Source organism: Aegilops tauschii, chromosome 2, assembly GCF_002575655.3.
Source record: "Aegilops tauschii subsp. strangulata cultivar AL8/78 chromosome 2, Aet v6.0, whole genome shotgun sequence".
Classification (NCBI taxonomy): Eukaryota; Viridiplantae; Streptophyta; class Magnoliopsida; order Poales; family Poaceae; genus Aegilops; species Aegilops tauschii.
Window position 1 is genome coordinate 420,741,883 of NC_053036.3, and position 25,503 is coordinate 420,767,385.

General features: G+C 45.5%; 3 protein-coding genes and 1 long non-coding RNA gene across 4 annotated transcripts; 3 read left to right on the forward strand and 1 right to left on the reverse strand.

Annotated features, from left to right (window-relative positions):
- The first annotated feature begins 14,094 nt into the window (after nt 1-14,094).
- LOC109753899 (amino acid transporter AVT1I) lies at nt 14,095-16,310 on the forward strand. The gene is made up of 3 exons (XM_020312820.4): nt 14,095-14,513; nt 14,637-15,247; nt 15,478-16,310. Exons 1-3 carry the CDS (start codon nt 14,315-14,317, stop codon nt 15,988-15,990), a joined length of 1,323 nt encoding a protein of 440 aa, XP_020168409.1. The 5' UTR covers nt 14,095-14,314; the 3' UTR covers nt 15,991-16,310.
- A 258-nt stretch (nt 16,311-16,568) lies between these two features.
- On the reverse strand, nt 16,569-17,137 carry LOC120973519 (uncharacterized). Its single transcript, XM_040399258.3, has one exon. The coding sequence runs from the start codon at nt 16,936-16,938 to the stop codon at nt 16,777-16,779; it is 162 nt and encodes a 53-aa protein (XP_040255192.1). The 5' UTR covers nt 16,939-17,137; the 3' UTR covers nt 16,569-16,776.
- Nucleotides 16,937-20,002, forward strand: LOC120974070 (uncharacterized). The gene is made up of 2 exons (XM_040400438.1): nt 16,937-17,033; nt 18,568-20,002. Exons 1-2 carry the CDS (start codon nt 16,937-16,939, stop codon nt 19,524-19,526), a joined length of 1,056 nt encoding a protein of 351 aa, XP_040256372.1. The 3' UTR covers nt 19,527-20,002.
- A 1,525-nt stretch (nt 20,003-21,527) lies between these two features.
- Nucleotides 21,528-25,011, forward strand: LOC109753903 (uncharacterized). The gene is made up of 3 exons (XR_002230568.4): nt 21,528-21,907; nt 22,611-22,651; nt 23,790-25,011. It is a non-coding gene; the product is annotated as an uncharacterized lncRNA (long non-coding RNA).
- Nucleotides 25,012-25,503: the final 492 nt, after the last annotated feature.

Here is a 25,503-nt window from a genome sequence, read left to right on the forward strand (position 1 = left end):
GTGTATGATCAATAGCCGGATAGCCTGTCTTCTCTCTAAAAGCCGCTCGAGTTTAGTTCGCTAAACTGGCCTCAGAGAAGTACTCCGCCTTCGGGATAAGGAGCTTGAAGCCGTAGGCTGACCCACTCGAAAGTCTTGGGATCGGATGTGTCATGTTAAAGCACGACAGAAGCATAATTTTTGTTCTTTTTTCTCCAATTTTCGGATTGGCACCGAACACTTGATCTAGTTTGGACGTCAAGTTTTTACTGAAGTTTTTTGGTTTTCCAAGCCAATGGCACTTTTAAAACTATTTGTGTGTTTCCAGCATAAGTCTCGCAGTGCAACGCCGGACACCTTTAGAGATTCGGCAAAAACATTCTCGGATATTGCTATATATGCATCGGTTTCGAATTGTGTCTTTGGGCAATAGTTGGGTTGCCCGGCTCCTGTGTTTGCCTCCTACGTTCCGCTTTGTTCGGCTAGGTGTGCAAAGGGAGAACCACTGCGATTGTGCTTCCAGCTCACATGGTTAAGCACCTCAGTGGAGAAAGCCGAAAACTGACTGTCACAATAAGCGTAAACTGGTCAACGATCCGATGACTGTGTTACATGACGGGCCATTCATAACATTGGCCGAAGTGTTTACGACTTGACCTCGGCTGTTGCCGAACACTAACCGGGGGCTAGTAACTGGCCTCCCAACTTTAAGCTCCTATGACTAAGTGAAAGTTATAAAGCCCGCATATCTGATTGCCTTGTTTCCGCTAACACAACCGCATTCGGGCACCGAGATGTCGGCTAAGGGTTGTTTTGTTATTGCGAAAACACCCTGCGTAGCATCTACAAGGGGGCGGAAGCCGATGATGGGCCACTTTCAACTGATAAACGGTCGCAACGGAGTCAAATGAAACATATCATCGGCGTTTGTATTTAATATACGAGGGCCGCCTTCCGCAATCATCGTTATAAAGCCATAAATATGCATCAATTTGACTTAAGATTTTGGCCAAGCTGAGTTGCATAGCTCCTGTGCTTACCCCTACGTTCCCGATTGTTCGGCTAGGCGTTAAAGGGAGCACCTCTGTGATTGTTACTACCGGGTCATTCGAGTTAGTACCTCAGACTGGGTGAAGCCGAAAGCTAGCAATCTTAAAGTATCACATTGGTCGGCAACGACGAAAGTGAAATTTTTGGTTCATTAATACCATAGAGTTCAGGAACTTTCCCCGAACTAATCCTCAATATTTTCCTCCCACATTGATCAGAGGTGAGGTTTCATGATCATGATAAGCATGACGACCCAAAGAAAGGAACCGATAGTGGTACTATTTTCTTTGGAAGATGTTTCTTACGTTAAAACGTAATATAACATATCTCTCCGTGTACCTTTGTTTATAAAACCGTATGGCCGGATTGCCTTGTTTTCCATAAATCTTTGCCCTTATAACGGCTTTAAAAAGTGAGACAAACACTCCCTGGCTACTAGCTGAGGAGGTTGAAGCCGATGGTCGGTCAATAAAGTTCTGTACAATGCGGATCCGAGCATTAATGATGTTAAGTACTTGGGTACATAGAATCATTACATATAAATTGTGAGAAAAGATCAATTTTTCCACAGTCAATCTTTTAAACAGTCAATGGCACAGTCTCTTTGAGACAACCGAGCAACTGATATAACGCTCTCATAGTTCCCTACTGGCATTGATTTCCTATCTCTTAAGCCCCTTAATGCCGAACTTGGCGAGCTCAGCTTTCGTTAGCTCTATCTCCTTTATGAGATCTTTTATTCTCTTTCCGAGAACTGTGTGTTAAACACAACAAAATTTTCTGTCAAACGGATATCGATTCTTAATTTGGCCACATGTGCCAACATTAAGGCTCGGGGGCTACTGGGCTTTGCGCTCATTATTTACTAATATTAAAGGGGCACATCGATCCCCTGATCTGGTGTTGCCACCCGACCAGTGTCTCGGGGGCTACTGCATTTTCAATCTAGTGCAATATAGTTTTCGAGGAGATTATGATCCTCAGGTTGGTCGGCCGCACCCAACCTGAGTCTCGAGGACTTTGCACACCGCTTTTTGTGTCCTGAATTATTCTGCCGAGCTAGGAGTTGATCCTCAGGCCGATTTTGCGAATCAACCTGAGTCTCAGGGGCTACTGGGATCAGCGGTCTTATGTCATCCTTCAGGTGCATCTCGGGTTTTAGACCGATACACACCTTGAGGGCTACTGGCTATATATCTCGGCAGAGAATAAATTGCACCAATAAAAAATATTGACAAAAAACGGCCCGCAGTCGGGGTGGTGCACCACCTCGGAAGCAGTCCTGCATAAAGCTCGGGCGCCAGTGGCTGGCTCCATAGAGGGCATTTCTAGCATTAAGCTCGGCTAAACTCCTTCAACTTTTTTGAACCAAGGTGATCTATGACACCTCGGATATAGTCCGGCGTTGGAGCTCGGATACATTCCGGCGTTGGAGCTCGGAAGTGGTCCGACGTTGGTGCTCGGCTGCAAAAGATACCTCGATTACAGTCCGGTGTTGGAGCTCGGACGCAAGAGGACACTGCCGTCCGGGAACAACTTCAAACCCGAGGTGTGGCATAAAAATAACAAGGCATTGATAAAGGCTGGACACTTAAAGGGGCTCCTCGGATACCCGACGTGTAAACTCTTCAGATTTACTTCGGTGATCCTCAAGATCAAAGATGAGAAGATTTGTTGAACCGGTTTTCAAGACTGACGACCGAAGATGAAGAACAGTTCGGAAGGATCGAGGAGCGTCCCCAACTTGAAGACCGGTTCAGGGGGCTACTGACGGTGTCCTGGACTAGGGGGTACTCACCACATCGTCTCCCGGCCAGGTGGATCGGGCCGAGGACCCCCCTGGCGGTTCATGGGCCACTTTGGGCAGCCCATGCCGCATAGAAGGAGTATTCCACAAGACTTGGTGATCAAGACAAGGACTCCTCTCCACCAACGTATTCGGCTAGGACTCTTGTTATTCTAGGCCTCTGGTACATTATATAAGCCAAGGCCAGGCTAGTCGATAGATTAGGACATTATTCATCATACCCTCAGGTTTTAGACCACAACATATGATCTCGTGGTAGATCAACTCTTGTAATACTCATATTCATCAAGATCAATCAAGCAGGAAGTAGGGTATTACCTCCATAGAGAGGGCCGGAACCTGGGTAAACATTGTGTCCCCTGTCTCCTGTTACCATCGATCTTAGACGCATAGTTTGGGACCCCCTACCTGAGATCCGCCGGTTTTGACACCGACAGCTGGCAACTGGGAAGCATGCCATGGGCTCGGGGGTGAAGGAAATATGCCCTAGAGGCAATAATAAAGTATTATTTATTTCCTTATATCATGATAAATGTTTATTATTCATGCTAGAATTGTATTAACCGGAAACATAATACATGTGTGAATATATAGACAAGCAGAGTGTCACTAGTATGCCTCTACTTGACTAGCTCGTTAATCAAAGATGGTTATGTTTCCTAGCCATAGACATAAGTTGTCATTTGATTAACGAGATCACCTCATTAGGAGAATGACGTGATTGACTTGACCCGTTCCGTTAGCTTAGCACTCGATCGTTTAGTATGTTGCTATTGCTTTCTTCATGACTTATACATGTTCCTATGACTATGAGATTATGCAACTCCCGTTTACCGGAGGAACACTTTGTGTGCTACCAAACGTCACAACGTAACTGGGTGATTATAAAGGTGCTCTACAGGTGTCTCCAAAGGTACTTGTTGGGTTGGCGTATTTCGAGATTAGGATTTGTCACTCCAATTGTCGGAGAGGTATCTCTGGGCCCACTCGATAATGCACATCACTATAAGCCTTGCAAGCATTGTGAGTAATGAGTTAGTTGCGGGATGATGTGTTACGGAACGAGTAAAGAGAGTTGCCGGTAACGAGATTGAACTAGGTATCGAGATACCGACGATCAAATCTCGGGCAAGTAACATACCGGTGACAAAGGGAACAACGTATGTTGTTATGCGGTCTGACCGATAAAGATCTTCGTAGAATATGTGGGAGCCAATATGGGCATCCAGATCCCGCTATTGGTTATTGACCGGAGACGTGTCTCGGTCATGTCTACATAGTTCTCGAACCCGTAGGGTCCGCACGCTTAACGTTACGATGACAGTTTTATTGAGTTTTGATGTACCGAAGGAGTTTGGAGTCCCGGATGAGATCGGGGATATGACGAGGAGTCTCGAAATGGTCGAGACGTAAAAATCGATATATTGGACGACTATATTCAGACTTCGGAAAGGTTCCGAGTGATTCGGGTATTTTTCGGAGTACCGGAGAGTTACGGGAATACGTATTGGGCCTTATTGGGCCATACGGGAAAGAAGAAAAATGGCCTCAAGGGTGGCCGCACCCCTCCCCTTGGTATGGTCTGAATTGGACTAGTGAAGGGGGGCGCCCCCTTCCTTCCTTCTCTTTTTCCCTTCCTCTTTTCCTATTCCATATGGGAGGTGGAATCCTACTAGGACTAGGGAGTCCTAGTAGGACTCCACACTTGGTGCGCCCCCTCCTAGGGCCGGCCTCCTCCTCCCTTGCTCCTTTATATACGGGGGCAGGGGGGCACCCCAGAGACACAACAATTGATCCTTGAGATCTCTTAGCCGTGTGCGGTGCCCCCCTCCACCATATTACACCTCGATAATACCGTTGCGGAGTTTAAGCGAAGCCCTGCATCCGTGGAACATCATCATCGTCACCACGCCGTCGTGCTGACGAAACTCTCCCTCAACACTCGGCTGGATTGGAATTCGAGGGACGTCATCGAGCTGAACGTGTGTAGAACTCGGAGGTGCCGTACGTTCGGTACTTGATCGGTCAGATCGTGAAGACGTACGACTACATCAACCGCGTTGTGATAACGCTTCCGCTGTCGGTCTACGAGGGTACGTGGACAACACTCTCCCCTCTCGTTGCTATGCATCACCATGATCTTGCGTGTGCGTAGGAATTTTTTTGAAATTACTACGTTCCCCAACAGTGGCATCCGAGCCTGGTTTTATGCGTTGATGCTATGCACGAGTAGAACACAAGTGAGTTGTGGGCGATATAAGTCATACTGCTTACCAGCATGTCATACTTTGGTTCAGCGGTATTGTGAGATGAAGCGGCCCGGACCGACATTACGCGTACGCTTACGCGAGACTGGTTTCACCGTTGCGAGCACTCGTTGCTTAAAGGTGACTGGCGGGTGTCTGTCTCTCTCACTTTAGTTGAACCGAGTGTGGCTACGCCCGGTCATTGCGAAGGTTAAAACTGCACCAACTTGACAAACTATCGTTGTGGTTTTGATGCGTAGGTAAGAACGGTTCTTGCTAAGCCCGTAGCAGCCACGTAAAACTTGCAACAACAAAGTAGAGGACGTCTAACTTATTTTTGCAGGGCATGTTGTGATGTGATATGGTCAAGACATGATGTGATATAATTTGTTGTATGAGATGATCATGTTTTGTAACTGAGTTATCGGCAACTGGCAGGAGCCATATGGTTGTCGTTTTATTGTATGCAATGCAATCGCCATGTAATGCTTTACTTTATCACTAAGCGGTAGCGATAGTCGTAGAAGCATAAGATTGACGAGACGACAACGATGCTACGATGGAGATCAAGGTGTCGCGCCGGTGACGATGGTGATCATGACGGTGCTTCGGAGATGGAGATCACAAGCACGGTGCTTCGAAGATGGAGATCACAAGCACAAGATGATGATGGCCATATCATATCACTTATATTGATTGCATGTGATGTTAATCCTTTATGCATCTTATCTTGCTTTGTTTGACGGTAGCATTATAAGATGATCCTTCACTAAATTATCAAAGTATAAGTGTTCTCCCTGAGTATGCACCGTTGCGAAAGTTCTTCGTGTTGAGACACCACGTGATGATCGGCAAAACAGTTCAAATACAACGGGTGCAAAACAGTTGCACACGCGGAATACTCAGGTTAAACTTGACGAGCCTAGCATATAACAGATATGGCCTCGGAACACGGAGACCGAAAGGTCGAGCGTGAATCATATAGTAGATATGATCAACATAGTGATGTTCACCATTGAAACTAATCCATCTCACGTGATGATCGGACATGGTTTAGTTGATATGGATCATGTGATCACTTAGAGGATTAGAGGGATGTCTATCTAAGTGGGAGTTCTTAAGTAATATGATTAATTGAACTTAAATTTATCATGAACTTAGTCCTGATAGTATTTTGCAAATTATGTTGTAGATCAATAGCTCGCGCTGTTGCTTCCCTGTGTTTATTTTTTATATGTTACTAGAGAAAATTATGTTGAAAGATGTTAGTAGCAAAGATGCGGATTGGATCCGTGATCTGAGGATTATCCTCATTGCTGCACAGAAAAATTATGTCCTTAATGCACCGCTAAGTGACAGACCTATTGCAGGAGCAGATACAGACGTTATGAACGTTTGGCTAGCTCAATACGATGACTACTTGATAGTTTAGTGCACCATGCTTAACGGCTTAGAATCGGGACTTCAAAGACGTTTTGAACGTCATGGACCATATAAGATGTTCCAGGAGTTGAAGTTAATATTTCAAGCAAATACCCGAGTTGAGAGATATGAAGTCTCCAACAAGTTCTATAGCTAAAAGATGGAGGAGAATCGCTCAACTAGTGAGCATGTGCTCAGATTGTCTGGGTACTACAATCGCTTGAATCAAGTGGGAGTTAATCTTCCAGATAAAATAGTGATTGACAGAATTCTCTAGTCACCATCACCAAGTTAGTAGAACTTCGTGATGAACTATAGTATGCAAGGGATGACGAAAGTTATTCCCAAGCTCTTCGTGATGCTGAAATCGACGAAGGTAGAAATCAAGAAAGAGCATCAAATGTTGATGGTCAATAAGACCACCAGTTTCAAGAAAAAGGGTAAAGGGAAGAAGAAAGGGAACTTCAAGAAGAACAGCAAACAAGTTGCTGCTCAGGAGAAGAAACCCAAGTCTGGACCTAAGCCTGAAACTGAGTGCTTCTACTGCAAGCAAACTGGTCACTGGAAGCGGAACTGCCCAAAGTATTTGGCGGATAAGAAGGATGGCAAGGTGAACAAAGGTATATGTGATATACATGTTATTGATGTGTACCTTACTAATGCTCGCAGTACCACCTGGGTATTTGATATTGGTTCTGTTTCTAATATTTGCAACTCGAAACAGGGGCTACGGATTAAGCGAAGATTGGCTAAGGACGAGGTGACGATGCGCGTGGGAAATGGTTCCAAAGTCGATGTGATCGCGGTCGGCACGCTACCTCTACATCTACCTTCGGGATTAGTTTTAGACCTAAATAATTGTTATTTGTTGCCAGCGTTGAGCATGAACATTATATCTGGATCTTGTTTGATGCGAGACGGTTATTCATTTAAATCAGAGAATAATGGTTGTTCTATTTATATGAGTAATATCTTTTATGGTCATGCACCGTTGAAGAGTGGTCTATTTTTGTTGAATCTCGATAGTAGTGATACACATATTCATAATATTGAAACCAAAAGATGCAGAGTTGATAATGATAGTGCAACTTATTTGTGGCACTGCCGTTTAGGTCATATCGGTGTAAAGCGCATGAAGAAACTCCATACTGATGGACTTTTGAAACCACTTGATTATGAATCACTTGGTACTTGCGAACCGTGCCTCATGGGCAAGATGACTAAAACACCGTTCTCCGGAACTATGGAGAGAGCAACAGATTTGTTGGAAATCATACATACAGATGTATGTGGTCCGATGAATGTTGAGGCTCGTGGCGGATATCGTTATTTTCTCACCTTCACAGATTTAAGCAGATATGGGTATATCTACTTAATGAAACATAAGTCTGAAACATTTGAAAAGTTCAAAGAATTTCAGAGTGAAGTTGAAAATCATCGTAACAAGAAAATAAAGTTTCTACGATCAGATCGTGGAGGAGAATATTTGAATTACGAGTTTGGTCTACATTTGAAACAATGCGGAATAGTTTCGCAACTCACGCCACCCGGAACACCACAGCGTAATGGTGTGTCCGAACGTCGTAATCTCACTTTATTAGATATGGTGCGATCTATGATGTCTCTTACTGATTTACCGCTATCGTTTTGGGGTTATGCTTTAGAGACGGCTGCATTCACGTTAAATAGGGCACCATCAAAATCCGTTGAGACGACGCCTTATGAACTGTGGTTTGGCAAGAAACCAAAGTTGTCGTTTCTTAAAGTATGGGGCTGCGATGCTTATGTGAAGAAACTTCAACCTGATAAGCTCGAACCCAAATCGGAGAAATGTGTCTTCATAGGATACCCAAAGGAGACTGTTGGGTATACCTTCTATCACAGATCCGAAGGAAAAACTTTTGTTGCTAAATTCGGAAATTTTCTAGAGAAGGAGTTTCTCTCGATAGAAGTGAGTGGGAGGAAAGTAGAACTTGATGAGGTAACTATACCTGCTCCCTTATTGGAAAGTAGTTCATCACAGAAACCAGTTTCTGAGACACCTACACCAATTAGTGAGGAAGTTAATGATGATGATCATGAAACTTCAGATCAAGTTATTACTGAACCTCGTAGATCAACCAGAGTAAGATCCGCACCAGAGTGGTACGGTAATCCTGTTCTGGAAGTTATGTTACTAGACCATGACGAACCTACGAACTATGAAGAAGCGATGGTGAGCCCAGATTCCGCAAAATGGCTTGAGGCCATGAAATCTGAGATGGGATCCATGTATGAGAACAAAGTATGGACTTTGGTTGACTTGCCCAATGATCGGCAAGCCATTGAAAATAAATGGATCTTCAAGAAGAAGACTGACGCTGATGGTAATGTTACTGTCTATAAAGCTCGACTTGTTGCGAAAGGTTTTCGACAAGTTCAAGGGATTGACTACGATGAGACCTTCTCACCCGTAGCGATGCTTAAGTCTGTCTAAATCATGTTAGCAATTGCCGCATTTTATGAAATATGGCAAATGGATAAACAAAACTGCATTCCTTAATGGATTTATTAAAGAAGAGTTGTATATGATGCAACCAGGAGGTTTTGTCAATCCGAAAAGTGCTAACAAAATATGCAAGCTCCAGCGATCCATCTATGGACTGGTGTAAGCATCTCGGAGTTGGAATATATGCTTTGATAAGTTGATCAAAGCATATAGTTTTATACAGACTTGCGGTGAAGCCTGTATTTACAAGAAAGTGAGTGGGAGCACTACAACATTTCTGATAAGTATATGTGAATAACATATTGTTGATCAGAAATAATGTAGAATTATTTCTGCAAAGCATAAAGGAGTATTTGAAAGGCGTTTTTCAAAGAAGGACCTCGGTGAAGCTGCTTACATATTGAGCATCAAGATCTATAGAGATAGATCAAGACGCTTGATAAGTTTTTTCAATGAGTACATACTTTGACAAGATTTTGAAGTAGTTCAAAATGGAACAGTCAAAGAAAGAGTTCTTGCCTGTGTTACAAGGTGTGAAATTGAGTAAGACTCAAAGCCCGACCACGGCAGAAGATAGAAAAAGAATGAAAGTCATTCCCTATGCCTCGGCCATAGGTTCTATAAAGTATGCCATGCTGTGTACCAGATCTATTGTATACCCTACACTGATTTTGGCAAGGGAGTACAATAGTGATCAAGGAGTAGATCACTGGACAGCGGTCAAAATTATCCTTGCTGGAATAAGGATATGTTTCTCGATTATGGAAGTGACAAAAGGCTCGTCGTAATGGGCTACGTCGATGCAAGTTTTGACACTAATCTAGATGACTCTAAATCTCGGTCTAGATACATATTGAAAGTGGGAGCAATTAGCTAGAGTAGCTCCATGCAGAGCATTATAGACATAGAAATTTGCAAAATACTTACGGATCTGAATGTGACAGACCCGTTGACTAAACTAATCTCACAAGCAAAACATGATCACACCTTAGTACTCTTTGGGTGTTAATCACATAGAGATGTGAACTAGATTACTGACTCTAGTAAACCCTTTGGGTGTTGGTCACATGACGATGTGAACTATGGGTGTTAATCACATGGTGATGTGAATTATTGATGTTAAATCACATGGCGATGTGAACTAGATTATTGACTCTAGTGCAAGTGGGAGACTGAAGGAAATATGCCCTAGAGGCAATAATAAAGTATTATTTATTTCCTTATATCATGATAAATGTTTATTATTCATGCTAGAATTGTATTAACCGGAAACATAATACATGTGTGAATATATAGACAAACAGAGTGTCACTAGTATGCCTCTACTTGACTAGCTCGTTAATCAAAGATGGTTATGTTTCCTAGCCATAGACATAAGTTGTCATTTGATTAACGAGATCACCTCATTAGGAGAATGACGTGATTGACTTGACCCATTCCGTTAGCTTAGCACTCGATCGTTTAGTATGTTGCTATTGCTTTCTTCATGACTTATACATGTTCCTATGACTATGAGATTATGCAACTCCCGTTTACCGGAGGAACACTTTGTGTGCTACCAAACGTCACAACGTAAATGGGTGATTATAAAGGTGCTCTACAGGTGTCTCCAAAGGTACTTGTTGGGTTGGCGTATTTCGAGATTAGGATTTGTCACTCCAATTGTCGGAGAGGTATCTCTGTGCCCACTCGATAATGCACATCACTATAAGCCTTGCAAGCATTGTGACTAATGAGTTAGTTGTGGGATGATGTGTTACGGAACGAGTAAAGAGAGTTGCCGGTAACGAGATTGAACTAGGTATCGAGATACCGACGATCAAATCTCGGGCAAGTAACATACCGGTGACAAAGGGAACAACGTATGTTGTTATGCGTCTGACCGATAAAGATCTTCGTAGAATATGTGGGAGCCAATATGGGCATCCAGGTCCCGCTATTGGTTATTGACCGGAGACGTGTCTCGGTCATGTCTACATAGTTCTCGAACCCGTAGGGTCCGCACGCTTAACGTTACGATGACAGTTTTATTGAGTTTTGATGTACCGAAGGAGTTCGGAGTCCCGGATGAGATCGGGGATATGACGAGGAGTCTCGAAATGGTCGAGACGTAAAAATCGATATATTGGACGACTATATTCGGACTTCGGAAACGTTCCGAGTGATTCGGGTATTTTTCGGAGTATCGGAGAGTTACGGGAATACGTATTGGGCCTTATTGGGCCATACGGGAAAGAAGAAAAAGGGCCTCAAGGGTGGCCGCACCCCTCCCCTTGGTCTGGTCCGAATTGGACTAGGGAAGGGGGGCGCCCCCTTCCTTCCTTCTCTTTTTCCCTTCCTCTTTTCCTATTCCATATGGGAGGTGGAATCCTACTAGGACTAGGGAGTCCTAGTAGGACTCCACACTTGGTGCGCCCCCTCCTAGGGCCGGCCTCCTCCTCCCTTGCTCCTTTATATACGGGGGCAGGGGGGCACCCCAGAGACACAACAATTGATCCTTGAGATCTCTTAGCCGTGTGCGGTGCCCCCCTCCACCATATTACACCTCGATAATACCGTTGCGGAGCTTAGGTGAACCCCTGCGTCGGTGGAACATCATCATCGTCACCACGCCGTCGTGCTGACGAAACTCTCCCTCAACACTCGGCTGGATCGGAGTTCGAGGGACGTCATCGAGCTGAACGTGTGTAGAACTCGGAGGTGCCGTACGTTCGGTACTTGATCGGTCGGATCGTGAAGACGTACGACTACATCAACCGCGTTGTGATAACGCTTCCGCTGTCGGTCTACGAGGGTACGTGGACAACACTCTCCCCTCTCGTTGCTATGCATCACCATGATCTTGCGTGTGCGTAGGAATTTTTTTGCAATTACTACGTTCCCCAACAGGGGGAGCCTCTTGGTTCTCCCATGCCAGGCTTCCCTGGGACCCCGGACGTCGAGGTCCTCGATGGCCCTGACAAGCCCGCTGCGAAGCCCTTCGACAAGCCATTTGACCCCGTCCATGATAGGAAGAGGAAGAGAGGAGGCCTGATGGAGGAGGAGATCAATGTCTTCAGCAGCAAGACTGATGCGGTGAAGGAGGTGGCAACAGCCATCAGGGAGTGCAAGCCCCTCGACGTCCACCCTGACCTGTATGGTGCTGTCATGACCCAGGGTGGCCTCAACGACGAGGCTCTCATGGCAGCTCTCAGCCACCTGCTTGACAACAAGGCGCAGGGTGTTGGGTTCGTTGCCATGGCCGACGCTCACAGGGTGCTGTTGCTCAGGAGCTGGCTAGGCAAGCACTACTACTAGAGTAGTGCTGCATGTGAGCGTGCACGATCCCCGACGGCGATGGCGGTGGCGACGACGACGACGATGACGATGACGACGTACATTTTGTGTAGCTAGGGCTCAAAAACTATTTGATGGTCTGTATATTTTGGTGAGGTGGTATATACTAACCCCTCACGCTGATGGTGAACTTGCGATGGTAGGACGACACCCTCTTTTGGATGTGGTGGTAGGTTAACATCAAGGTAGTGCTAGGAAGAACTTGCTATGCAGTATGATCATGCATGCTTTACTTCTCTTCTGCTCCATTGTTGTTTGTGTGCTACTTTACTTGCTACATGTGTGCTCCATTGATTTGGTGCTTCAACTCTTGCTCTTGTGCATTGCTAGGGCAAGTGGTATGCCGTGTTCATCGGTAAGGTCCCAGGGGTTTATAGTTCATGGGAAGAAGTCAGTGCACAAGTGGCATCGTATAGCAACAGCACCCATAGAGGGTTCAAGACTAGGCAGGCAGCAGAACAAGCTTACTCCGACTGGGTGCGAAAGCACGGCAGCATTGTTGACAGTCGCAAGGTTGGAGGTGTCAAGGTGGATCGTCAGTTTGGGCTGAAGCTGAGGAACTTCATCATCTTCGCCCAGTTCATCGCCATTACTGTGCTGTGGCGTTGGTGTGCTAGGTGTGGGTAAGCTCACCAACTAGGGTACAAGGTAAGCACAACATGTACGCCGTATGCAACCAAACGCCGTGTTCATGTGCCGCTCGGGCCAATGCAGGCAACCAAACAAAGTGCACTTGGGTATTACCTAATGCAGGGACACTAGATGCAGTCAACCAAACAACTGGCAGATAGCGTATTAGGGCCTGTTTTTGCTCAACCAGGCTGGTTTGAGAAGTGTATGCGATGCAGGCCCTGTAGCAAACGGCAACCAAACACGCCCCTGATGATATGAAGAAACATGTGGGTGCGGTTGTGTGCAAACATTTGCGATTGGCGGCTTGTCGAGCAATACAGGGAAGCTGGAAACACTCCTGATCACGTAGTTATTTTGAATGATTTGAAGATTGCTCGCCACGCCCGCCTTCATGTCCTGGTCGTGGTCATGTAGTTATAGTGATATGACTGATAATTTCTGCTTTTCCTTGGTCGCAAATAACAGAGAACTTTATACACGTTCACCACGTGTGCTAACGTGCCGTTAGACGAGCCTGGACAGCTGTGACGGCATATCAGGGCTCAGGCCACACACGAGGCACTACTCCCTATGCCGTGGTGCGCCATATGCGTATACAGAAGTACTAGCTCAGTGGTGCGCCGTGCGCACTAGGCTGGTAAAACAAATGTTCGCACGTGAGCGCTAGCCACGACCATGGCCTTCATGCAACCTATTCCGGTAGTAGGAGTAGTATTTAGTCAAGGAGAGGCTTTTCAAAAAGCTAGTTTCCGGGCGTCTGTACTCGTGTTAAAAGAAAAAACCAAACGAACTATGTGTAGTGTACCTACGTACGTAAACGGTCGGGAGCAGCGAAGGCTACGTAACCCATTTCCATTAGGTTTCCTCGGATGATCCCAACTCATAAGGCGAGACGTGACATCGCACCACAAACAGCATCATCCGTTTCTTTCCTTCGGGGATGCTAAGAAAGAAAGAAGGAAAAAGTGAAAAGAAACTCTATACTACTCTTGATCTCCAATCCCTGAGGTAAAGCGTGCCACATGGCAGATCTAACGCCGCGGATCCCGTTGAGTTTTGCTCACGGATTTCGCAACCGCATGGGCCCCGCGCGCAGCGCACAAGAGAGAGCTCCCGAGCCGTGTGGGCCTCCCGACTCGTGACCCGTCGTCGGCGCCGCACGGAGGAAGGAAGAAGCCGAGGTAGGGTTCCCTTTTATACAGCCGCAGCCGCAGCGCCACATGCTCCTGTGCTCTCCACCGTGCCCCTGCCTGTTCCATCCGTCGCGTGCGTGCGTGCCCCGTCGAGGAGATTTGGTCTTTGCTAGAGCTTAGAGGAGCCGTCGCCTAGAGGTAGAGGTAGGATAAGAATAAGATGGCCATTGGCGGAGCGGCGCCGCACGACTCGCCGGGCGGGCTACCGGACTTCGAGAAGCCCCTGCTCCACGCGCACGGTGGCCTGCAAGCCGGCAAGGACCCCGCGGCGGCGCACGACCACGAGGCGCAGTGCTCGCCGGAGGCCGGCGGCGCGACGTCCCTGCGCACATGCTTCAATGGCCTCAACGCCCTCTCCGGTGAGTCCGGAACCCGAATCTTTCTTTCGTTTGCCTGCAACAATCCGTATCTCCTGTACGGACCGGCCCTTTTCTTGACAGTGCCGGCCCACTCTGACTGACCGGTCGATGTTGAGGCTTCAGGCGTGGGGCTGCTGTCCATCCCGTACGCGCTGGCGGAGGGCGGGTGGCTCAGCCTGGTGCTGCTCCTCCTCGTCGCCATCGTCTGCTGCTACACCGGCCAGCTCCTGCGGACGTGCATGGGCGCGTCGCCGGACGTGCGCGGCTACCCGGACATCGGCGCGCTCGCCTTCGGGGCCAAGGGCCGCTTCGCCGTCTCGGCCTTCATGTACGCCGAGCTCTACCTCGTCGCCATCGGCTTCCTCATACTGGAGGGGGACAACCTGGACAAGCTGTTCCCGGGCACCAGCCTCAGCCTCGGCGGCGTGCTCGTCCTCTCCGGCAAGCACCTCTTCATCGTGCTCGTGTCCATCTTCATCCTGCCCACCACGTGGCTGAGGAACCTGGGCGTGCTCGCCTACGTGTCGGCCAGCGGCGTGCTCGCGTCCGTCGTGCTGGTCTTCTGCGTGCTCTGGGCCGCCGTGGTCGACGGCGTCGGGTTTCAGGGGAAAGGGACCATGCTCAATGTCAGCGGCCTACCTACTGCGCTCGGGCTCTACACTTTCTGCTACTGCGGCCATGCCATATTCCCGACATTGTGCAATTCCATGAAGGAAAAGGACAAGTTCTCCAAGGTAATCACTAATCAATGAGTGGCCTATCATTTTAACGCCAGCGAAGACATTCCCAAACTGTTCATCATTGTATTTTTCTTGGCGTTTTAATGTGCAATGAATCTGATACTAAAAAGTACAGTAGTTTCAAGAAACCTCTGACAGTGACCTAACAGTGTTCTATGCCGAACGATGTCTCACTTCCCCTGACTGAAGATTTGGCATGTCTGTCTGTTGGAGTGCATTGACAGGTACTAGTCATATGCTTCGTCGCATGCACCCTCAACTACGGATCCATGGCCATACTGGGCTACCTCATGTACGGCGACGACGTCGAGTCTCAGGTGACCCTGAACCTCCCGGAGGGCAAGCTCAGCTCCAAGCTAGCAATCTACACGGCGCTGATCAACCCATTCTCAAAGTACGCTCTGATGGTGACCCCCGTCGCGACAGCGGTCGAAGAGAAGCTGCTTGCCGGCAACAAGAGGTCCCTCAACATGCTCATCAGGACCTTCATCGTCATCAGCACGGTCATCGTGGCCCTCACCGTCCCCTTCTTCGGCCACCTCATGGCGCTCGTCGGCTCGCTGCTCAGCGTCATGGCCTCCATGCTGCTCCCCTGCATCTGCTACCTCAAAATCTTCGGCACGGCGAGGTGTAGCAGGGCTGAGGTCGCGCTGATCGTCATGATCATCGTTCTCGGCTCCTTGGTTGCCGCAAGTGGGACTTACTCTTCTCTGCAGAAGATCATTCACGAGTTCTGAAGCCAAGTGCTCCACGAGTTCAGACGATGGTAACACCCCTGTCCGTATGGTTGGTGTTCTGTGGCAATGCAAAATTTCCAACAGCGCGTCTGCACTGAACAGCAGCTACGCAGTGTTGTCCTGTCATGGCAGGTTGTAGATGAGGCAGGGATAGTACAGAACAGATAGTTCTACGCTCAAATGTACGTATGTTTGAGATGAGTATTTCTGTTTCTAGTAAAGCAGGTAACTGCGTGCTGTTGTAGGACGGTACTGCATCGGCGTTCCACTGTAAAAATTCAGATGCACTGGATCATTTTATTGTAGTTGTGCGGATTTCATTTCCTGCTGCTTTCAGGTATTCCGGTTACACACTCGTGGAGCTAAATTGTCTCTTGTACACAAAGTAGTAAAGCAATGGAGTACATTAAGTCAACCGTTTTAGGTGAAGTGATTCCCCGTTGGAGGTTAGGCGATTTGACTGGTTGTATGCATCCAAGAAAGGCAGAAACCGCAATATATAGTCGTAAAAGAGATGTAATCAGCAGCGAACACAACAGCAACAACAACAAAAACAGAAGAGATGCAACCAGCCACGCTTCAAGACAGACAAAGAACTATATATATGTATAAGGAAAGGGAGGAAATTACAGAATACAAGATACAACCACTTTGATTATGCGGATCAGACGATCCTACCTGGAGGAGCTACATATATGAAAGCACGAGTGGTGGAAACGAATTAAGCTGCAAAGGAATACGGAAACTGAAGCCGAAAGAAACTGAGTGCTACGCGGGCGGCGGGCATCAGAAGGAGAAGAAGCCTTCCTTGATGCAGAGAGCGCAGACGAGGACGGCGAGGCCGGCGCCGATGCACTGCGTGCTGGACACCACCGTCTGCTGGTACGCCAGCACCGTCATGGCGGCGCCCACGCACCCGAGCAAGAGCCCCGTCATGTTCCGGTCCATGCTGCCGCCGCTCGGTCGTCTCTTCGCTCCCCTTCCGCGGCTGCCGGTGCTGCTCCCGATCGACTTCTTCTCTTGTTTGCTGGATGCTTCTGCGAGTCTGCGATGGGAGGTGGTGGGGGTTGGGGAATTAAAGCTCTGAGGTCAACGCCTTGGTGCGTTGCTGGTGAGAGCGCGTGGAGGGGGTTCAGCTTATGGAGGGCTTCGAGGGTCGGGGGTGCCGTCTCGCTTTCGGAGCCGGGAAAGACGTTTGCGGCTCGCCGGCGTCACCGCACGTTTGAACGCCCGTCATTTTTGAATTATAACCATGGTTTGATTAGCTTCAGTGTTTGTTTTGATTTAATATAAGTCATTTTAGATTTTTTTTAGGCATAAATCATTTTAGCTATATGTTAGTTGCCTGAAAACTGATTTTGCGTCAGCTAATTTTTTTTCCTCATTGATTTCTGCTTTGAGATTTGTGTTTTTTTCTTCTTCTGGTGAGTTGTTTTGATCTGTTTTTTTCGACTGATCACAAATTTAGATGTTAATTCCCCAACAGGCTGAAGCCCATTACCTGTGCAACCCAACCCTCCTCTCTCTCCCTTTGTTCTTTTCTGTTTTTTCCTTTTTTCTTTTCTTTATTAGTCATTTTTCTTTTCTTTTTGAATATTTTTGGGATGTTGGGTGAGTGTAAATGTATACACATAAATACCATAAAATATATGCGAAAAATGCACTATTACATGATTATACTTTACATAACTACAAAAAGTTGCAATTTTAGTGTAAAGCTGTGTGCAAGTTTTATTTTTTTATTCAGTTTAATTCTTCTTAAAATGTAGTATCGATGTCCCTAGTTCATTGTTACTTACAAAACTTTACTATTTTGGTTTTTTAGTAATTATTGAGTTCCTTTCTTCTTCAAGGGTAACAAAATGCCACAAATTCTTTCTTAGGAAACTTGTTTTTTGCGATAATTCCACTGTTATATGTTTATTATTGTATATTTAAAAAAACACATTTTGTGTGTATGTTGTGTGCAAATTTTGTCATTGTTTGTTCCACATTTTTTTGTCATTTTCTTTCTTCTTAATGGGTAATACCAATGCCACTAATTCATTCTACCACAAAGAACCTCAATATTTTGATTTTATGTTTTATTTTATTTCATTTTCTTTCTTAAGGATAATATTAAAGCCACTAATTCATTCTTTCTTAGAAAACGTCATTGTTTTCATTTTTCTTCTTCTTTAATGGTAATATCAATCCTACTAATCCATTTATTCTTATGAAACTTCCCCTTTTTCCGAAATTGTTCACTATTATATGCTTATCGTTGCATATTATTAAAAAACACACTTTCCGTGTAAATTTTGTGCCAATTTTGTCGTTATTTGTTTTACTTTTTAAATTACCTTTCTGCATAAAAGGTAATATAAATGCCACTAATTCATTCTACCTTAGAAAACTTCATTATTTTGATCTTTTTGTTTTTATTTCATTTTCTTTTTTAGGGTAATACCAATGTTACTAATTCATTCCTTATTAGAAAATTTCTATTTTATGAACTGTATAAAGTTATTTTAATGAAAATTTCATCATCATTTGATATATATATAGGGTGGGTCTATTATGATAACACCCCTTAAGACCTTATTCTAATAACACTTGTCCCTTATTCTGCTAACACCCTAGTCAACCTAGCCACCCGCACACCCACGACCGCTTCTTCCTCCCACCTCCTACCGCGCGTGACGCCCCCCAAATCCCCCACCTTCTTCTCCAGCCAACCCCCTCAACCTCCCTCGCCATGCTCTCAGAGGTCAGAGCCCGCCCACTCCCACCCCGCGCCGGTGAACCCTACCCCGCGCCCGCCCACTCCCATCCCCACCTTCTACTTCGCCCGCCTGGCCGCCGTGCCACCCCCTCCACCTTCTTCCCTCCCTCTCCACCACCCACGGCGGGGCTCCCTCAGCCGCCCGGGAGCCCACCCCACCTTCCCGCGCCAGCCCACCCAGCACCGGCGACCCGCCACCTCCCAAGCTCCGTGTCCCCGCCGCTGGTCCCCACGGCACAACCCTCCACCTCACCTCCCATGTCGCCGGCAGCCGCATCCGCCTCATCGCGGCCAGATCTGTGTCACCAGGGGCGGATCCACCACCATCCCAAGCCCGGCCCGCCCAGCAAGCAGATCGGCACTGCCCCGTCCTCCCGCCCGCCGTGCCCCTGCTCCTCACCCCAGCAGCAAAAGATCGGCCGAGCCACAACCTCCCACCGCGCGCGCCACCACCTATCCGGGCTCGCCTGTGCTCCACCCCTCCCCAGATCCGTCGAGCGTGCACCGGATCAGCCGAGCCACGGCCATCGCGCCACCCCTCACCTCCCTTCCCTCCTTCCCAGGCCGTGCGCCCTTTCCCTGCCATCGACGACGAGGTCAATGGCCAAGGCCGTGGCCACCACGTGTGTCCGCAACAGTGAGATTCCACCCCGCTGATGCACTGCAGTTCGGTTTGGGTGGGCGCCACTGTCCTCTGACGGCCGTGTGTGCGGTGCAGTTCGGCGGTAGGGTAACCACCACTAGATTCCGGGCAAAAACACCTCCCTCGTGACGAGCTGCAGATCCTTGGTGATTTCTGCCCTGTCAACCTGCACGGACATCGCCGTGGTAGTGGAGCAGCACCCGAGCTCCTCCTTCCCCTCGCCGGCGATGAGAGCACGGGTATCTCGCTTAGCAATTTTTGTGGCCAGAGCGACCGACTGCCGTGGTGCAGGCCACACGTGTTTTTGTTGGATTTAGTTTGCGTCTTGTGCAGTTTACTCAAAGAAGAGGTTCGCTTTGTGCTTTGTTGGTGTTTTGTTTGCGTCAATGTACAGTTTAGTTTACTCAAGAAAGAAGTGCGCCCAGTAAGAAAAAGAAGAGAACATCGACGTTCATTTGAAGTTCATTTTGTTGTTTATGAGAAACGCGGAGAGAAAAAGGGCACTGCCTAGTGCATTTGAAGTTCATTTTGTTGTAAGAATGGATGGTAATTTTGCTGTGTAGCTGCGTAAAAATAATGAATGTCTATGTATGGTTTGAAGCTTACTTTGTTCTCTCACGAAGTTCGCCATAAAACTACTTTGGGGTTCACTTGGTGATGCGAAACAAAAACACCTCGGAAAGCAGCTCACTTCTCATTACAGGTGGTTCACTTGCTCAGTCCGTGCGGTCCACTCGCCCGTTCTATGCATGTAAAAAATAGTGAGTTTGGAAAAAAAAAACTCACGCAGTTCGCTTTCGGTAGTATCGCGGCCCGTCTACGGTAGTCTTGAGGTTCACTTTTTCATAGTAGTGCGGTTCACCAACGCTCGACATGGAGTGCACTTCACCTCGTTTGGGAAAATTTACGTCCCACAAAAAAGAAATCATGCAGTGCACTTGTCCGTCTGATGAAGTGCGGGTTTTGGTCTAAAGAAGTGCGGTTTTCTACCTCGGTTCGGAAAATTTACGTCCCACAAAAAAGAAATCATGCAGTGCACTTGCCCGTCTGATGAGGTGCGAGTTTTGGTCTAAAGAAGTGCGGTTTGCTACCTCGTTTGGGAAATTTACATCTCACAAAAAAGAAATTATGCAGTGCACTTGTCGGTCTGACGAAGTGCGGTTTTTTGGTCTGAAAGCAGTGCGGTTTTCTGTCTGATGCAGTACATACGACGATTTTGGGTCGCGAAAAATCAGAATGTCCGCATTTCGCTAAAATCAAAATTACTCTTAAACAGTAAGGAATCAGAGAGTGTTTTACATGAAAAAGTTGCACCTCGTCGATATCTTTCCAATGGCGTATAATTCAAATCATTTGGACCAGCGGTTTGCAAAAATTTCGCGTAAAACGGCCGCTGCCTCCCGTCGTCAGCCGCACGATTTTCAAAATTAACTAAAACCCGTAAGTAATCTCAAAAATATTCCAACATACAAAAGTTGTGCCTTGTCTGTAGCTTTCCAACGGCGTATCATACTCCTCGTTTCGACAAACGGTTCAAAAACTGGAGCTAAAACAATACCGAAAATTGAAAAAAATTCAAAAAACGTAATTCCGCGATTTAGTAAATTTGAAACTGCTCTTAAACCGTAACGAATTAGAAGAAAAAATAGATATGAAAAAGATGCGCCTCGATGATATCTTTCCAACGGCGTATCATTTGCATTATTCCAATGAGCGGTTTAGAAAAAATCACGAAAATACGCTCGCTGCCACTCATCGTTCGCCACATCATTTTTGAAACTGATCTTAAACCGCGAGGAATCTCGAAAATTGTTCAACATGGCGAAGTTGTGCCTAATCCATAGCTTTCCAACGATATATTATACGCCTTGTTCCGATAAACGGTTAAAAAACTAAAGCAAAAACAGTACCGAAAAAACACTACATGCAGTTTTTTACAACACGAAGTTCACTGGTGTGTATTGCAGTGCACTTGCTCGGAAGTGTTATCAGAATAGTTATTCTGCTAATATTAGAACGTTCTATTAGACTCCCAGGATGACGGATAGCTTATTCCTCACCCTGGTCGATTCGACCGAGAAATGTCTCCGTCCAGCGTCCAACTAAGCCACCGTTTCACCCATCAAAAAGGTGGCCCACCGCCCCTCGCTGTAATATTACACAGGATCGAGGTATTTTTACGTTTTTGAGACTCGAAGCCTCCTCACCTCCACCGCTCCACGTTTTTTCCTAGTTTGCTGCGGACGGTTTTTTTTTATTTTGGAAACAGAAGAGGCAGCGAACAGTATGACGGCGAACGGCGGCATGGCGCTCCCGATCTGCTCGCTCCGGCGCCCCTCAAGGTCCCGATTTGACTATAAGCCGGTGGATCTGGGTTCTCCCGATGGTGGAGTTGAAGGGGCCCTAGTGGCTAAGGACACGACCGGCAAGCGGGAGGCCACCACAACCAGCGTTCTGGAGCTCTACCACTAATCATTCATCTAGCACACATCATCACGTGGATTATGTTGGTATGTACCCATCCTTGCTTGCTCCAATAATTTTCATTTGCTTCAATCCCCAATCTGGTTCGTAGTAGACGTACATGTAGTAGAATCTTGGCTCCCGGTTGTAGAATTGTTGGTCGATTCGTGTGCTGCTTCACATCGTCAAACCATGGAATAGTATCTCATCCTTCATGGACTGAATTGTTGAAGTTTTTTTCCTTCTTGTTGTACATACATCACCATTTGTTTCTGAAACCAAAAATCTGCCGGATTTGTAATTTTCAGAGTTTCCAGATAGTTATATCAAGTTTAACAATTGGTTGTAATTTTGGTTCATCAGCTGCAACAAATGCAAATACACATCTAGTATTGGGAAAAGTTTTCGTTCTGTCACTCAGGGTCATACTCACTGCAGCTAGTAGCTGTTCCAAACATGATTGTAATTTTATTACTACCTAATAATGATTCTAAAAAAAGATTCTGGAAGTGCTGCTAACAATTCCTACTAGAGATAAAAAACATTATTTCTGGGCTTCAGTGATGTGATTGGTTTGTGATTACAATGCATTAGTCTTTCCTCTCATCTATGTGGGCTTCAGGGGGAGAGGAGGTGGGCAACCCCAATCCAAATTCTTCCCGTTTCAAATAGCTAATCGACTTCCATTTGAACTTGTGTTTGTTCTTCCCAAATTGCTAATTTGGTGTTCGGTTTCCACGGATGCTGCAGACTGGAGAGATCGCAAGAGGCCGAACATCCTGCCCAAAGAGGTAATTTAGATTTTACTATATATGCTGGAATGTAGGACAGGTAATTTAGTATCGAAATAGAATTATTGCTGAAATTGTAAAAAGTACAGTAACACTGAAGGACACTGAAATATCTGTAAAGGAAAGATGATGCAACCCAACATGGCTGCTCTAATTAATGCATGTATGCTATGAATTGTCCAACTTTGCTGCTCTACTTGATTTACATGATATGAAAATACAGCTTCATGTTTATTTGTCAAGCCCAGTCATTTTATCATCTGTACTTTCCTGCTAGCATTTAATCATCTGTACTAACAGGAGATGATTGCTTCTAGACCAAAAAATGTCACATATACAGGAGGACCAGCCCATAGGACCATTGCGAATATGAGTGGACTGTTCCCGATTCTTGTTTGAGTTGAATGGTGCTTGTTAATACATGCAGAAAATCTGGCCTCCTCTTTCTTGCACAGAATTTTAACTGAGGAAAATCTTGCGTATGAGCAAACAATGGAAAAATAGCGATATGTCAAAGAAAAAAGTGCTTAGCTATTCTAAATTAACTATTAACTAATTTTAACTCACTATAATATGAGATAATTTAACTGAGAATAATATGGCTATGTATTCCAAAGCAACTTCATTTTAGTCCAAGGTTCTATCGAGTTGCATCCGTGCATGTAACACTCTGGAATTGTTTTCTTAATAACACTTAATTTTTGTACGGTGGTATGTGGTCACGGATTCGCAGCAGGCGGAGCAGTGGTGTAGCGTTGCCCGTGTTGCTCGCATCAGGTTACTTTGGCTGTTGTCATTCTTGTTGAAGCAGTCCGCATCTCCTCCCACCATGGCGGTCAGCAACTAGGCTGGCTTAATACTCCAACTGTAGTATATTTTTGCCCTGTTTCGTGAGAAGTACTACCTTCTTCAGAGTTCAAATTGCACTATATACATGGAAAAAGTATATGACACACAGACACAGTTTGGTTGTTCTGTAGATTGATCCGTGGTGATCAGACTCTTTGAATTTTGGTTATAGGAGTACAAGAATAAATAAATGGGGTTGCACGGAATAAATTTTTGAAAAATCTCTAATCACCAAATATTTGTCATGTTGGTTGACGGAGCCTATTTGTTTGTCTTCACCTTGTTGCAGGGTTCATTTCCTCCATCACGACGGTCCCCAACCAGCTCTATGCCACCGGAACACTTTAGTATTATCCCATATTCATCGATTCACTTGGCGCCGGAGCTCTTTAGTATTGTTCCATCTTCATCTATTTACTTGAGGATGTATCTATTTACCCTCCCACAAGTATCTACTTGAATTCAGTTTTATTTTACAAGAAATTTAGTTTGCCGAATGTAGTTAGATCTCCATAATGCAGAGGCGTACTTTGTGTATTCGATTTTGATTTACCCCCAAATTCAATATATTTGGGCATAGTCAACTAACGATGCTTCCCCTCAACTAACGATACGTTTTGTATGGTTGTTCAACCGTAGACTTTTGAGATGTTCTAATTTGTATTAGATATACAATCTTTTTGTAAAATCCAGGTTGTGTTAATGCTTTTTAAAATTTATATATGTTGGGATAGCGAATATTGAAAATAGTTGTGATTCTTATTGGATTAATTTGGCATTCCACCTCGACGAATGATATTTGTAATTGGCTCAATCAAGTGACATACCATTTCTTTCAGGCTTATAAGCTTAGCAATTTGTTGAAATTCTAAAAAATTTAGTTCAGTGGCGCAGTTTGTAGCTATTACTGTGATAGATCATCAAGACTGTCTAATTTGTCTTGAATGAATGTTTTTTTGTAGTCAAAGATTCACAGTAGATTATTGATATGAAAAGCTGATACAAATAGGAAAAGACAAAGACAGGCGGCTTTTTTTTGTTGCTCCTGCAGTTAATATTGTTAGTGTGTTTGTAAGATCCAAAGTGACACCTCTGTCATGAATCTTATGGCAATACTGTGTTTGTAAGAAGTGAGAAGTGTTTAACACGCCTGTTGGCAACTTTTCTTGGGTACAGGTTTTGCTCACTTTGGGACTTGATGAACAACTAGAAGCATCAGGGTTAGGTCATTGATTGGAAGTTTAAGATCAAAAGAAGAGCATCAACAGCAGCTTGATTGTTTTCATGGCAACCTCTGATTGTAAAATGTCATCTGCATCTATTCAAAAAGATGTACTCTTTGTTTGCGGGTATTCGAAAAGATGTACTGACTGAACCTGTTATTTCATATCTGCAAATTCTTGTGCATAGTTTTGTACGAGCGCACAGAAGGAACTTACCAAATTCACAGACGGTAGTGAACTATGAGCATGAGATTTTTTTTTAAATGAACAAGAGCATGTTTACCCGAATCCCAAGGTTGTCATGGTTTTGCAAGCCGAGTCCTTCCTAGTGCTCAGCTTTAGTTCTTAAAGTTATTTATTGCTAGTGTGTTCAATTTCAGAGGCGACATGTTGATCAAAGCAAACTATTTTACAAAGGCAAATCAACCAATCATCAGTGCATGATCAAATAATTTATGCATGTTCTGTTCGTCTACAAAAGCATTCAGATTCGGAAAAAATTTACTTGTAGTAAGTCAGGAGCGCAACCTAATAGAATAATTCAGGAGCGCTTGTGCTACTCATTGCCATAAAATTACAGCAAGATTACTTGTTTTCCAAAGGTCGATTTTGACGCGCCAGTTTGGTTTCATCCTCTAGGTTGTAATTTTACCACAAATGTGTTGCTTTTTTACGGTTCATAATTGTGGCCGTGGGCACACAAGTCCTTTGGGTTGTAAGTTTACCTCAAGTGTTTATTTTCTTACGGTTTCTAATTGTGGTCGTGGGCACACAAGTTGC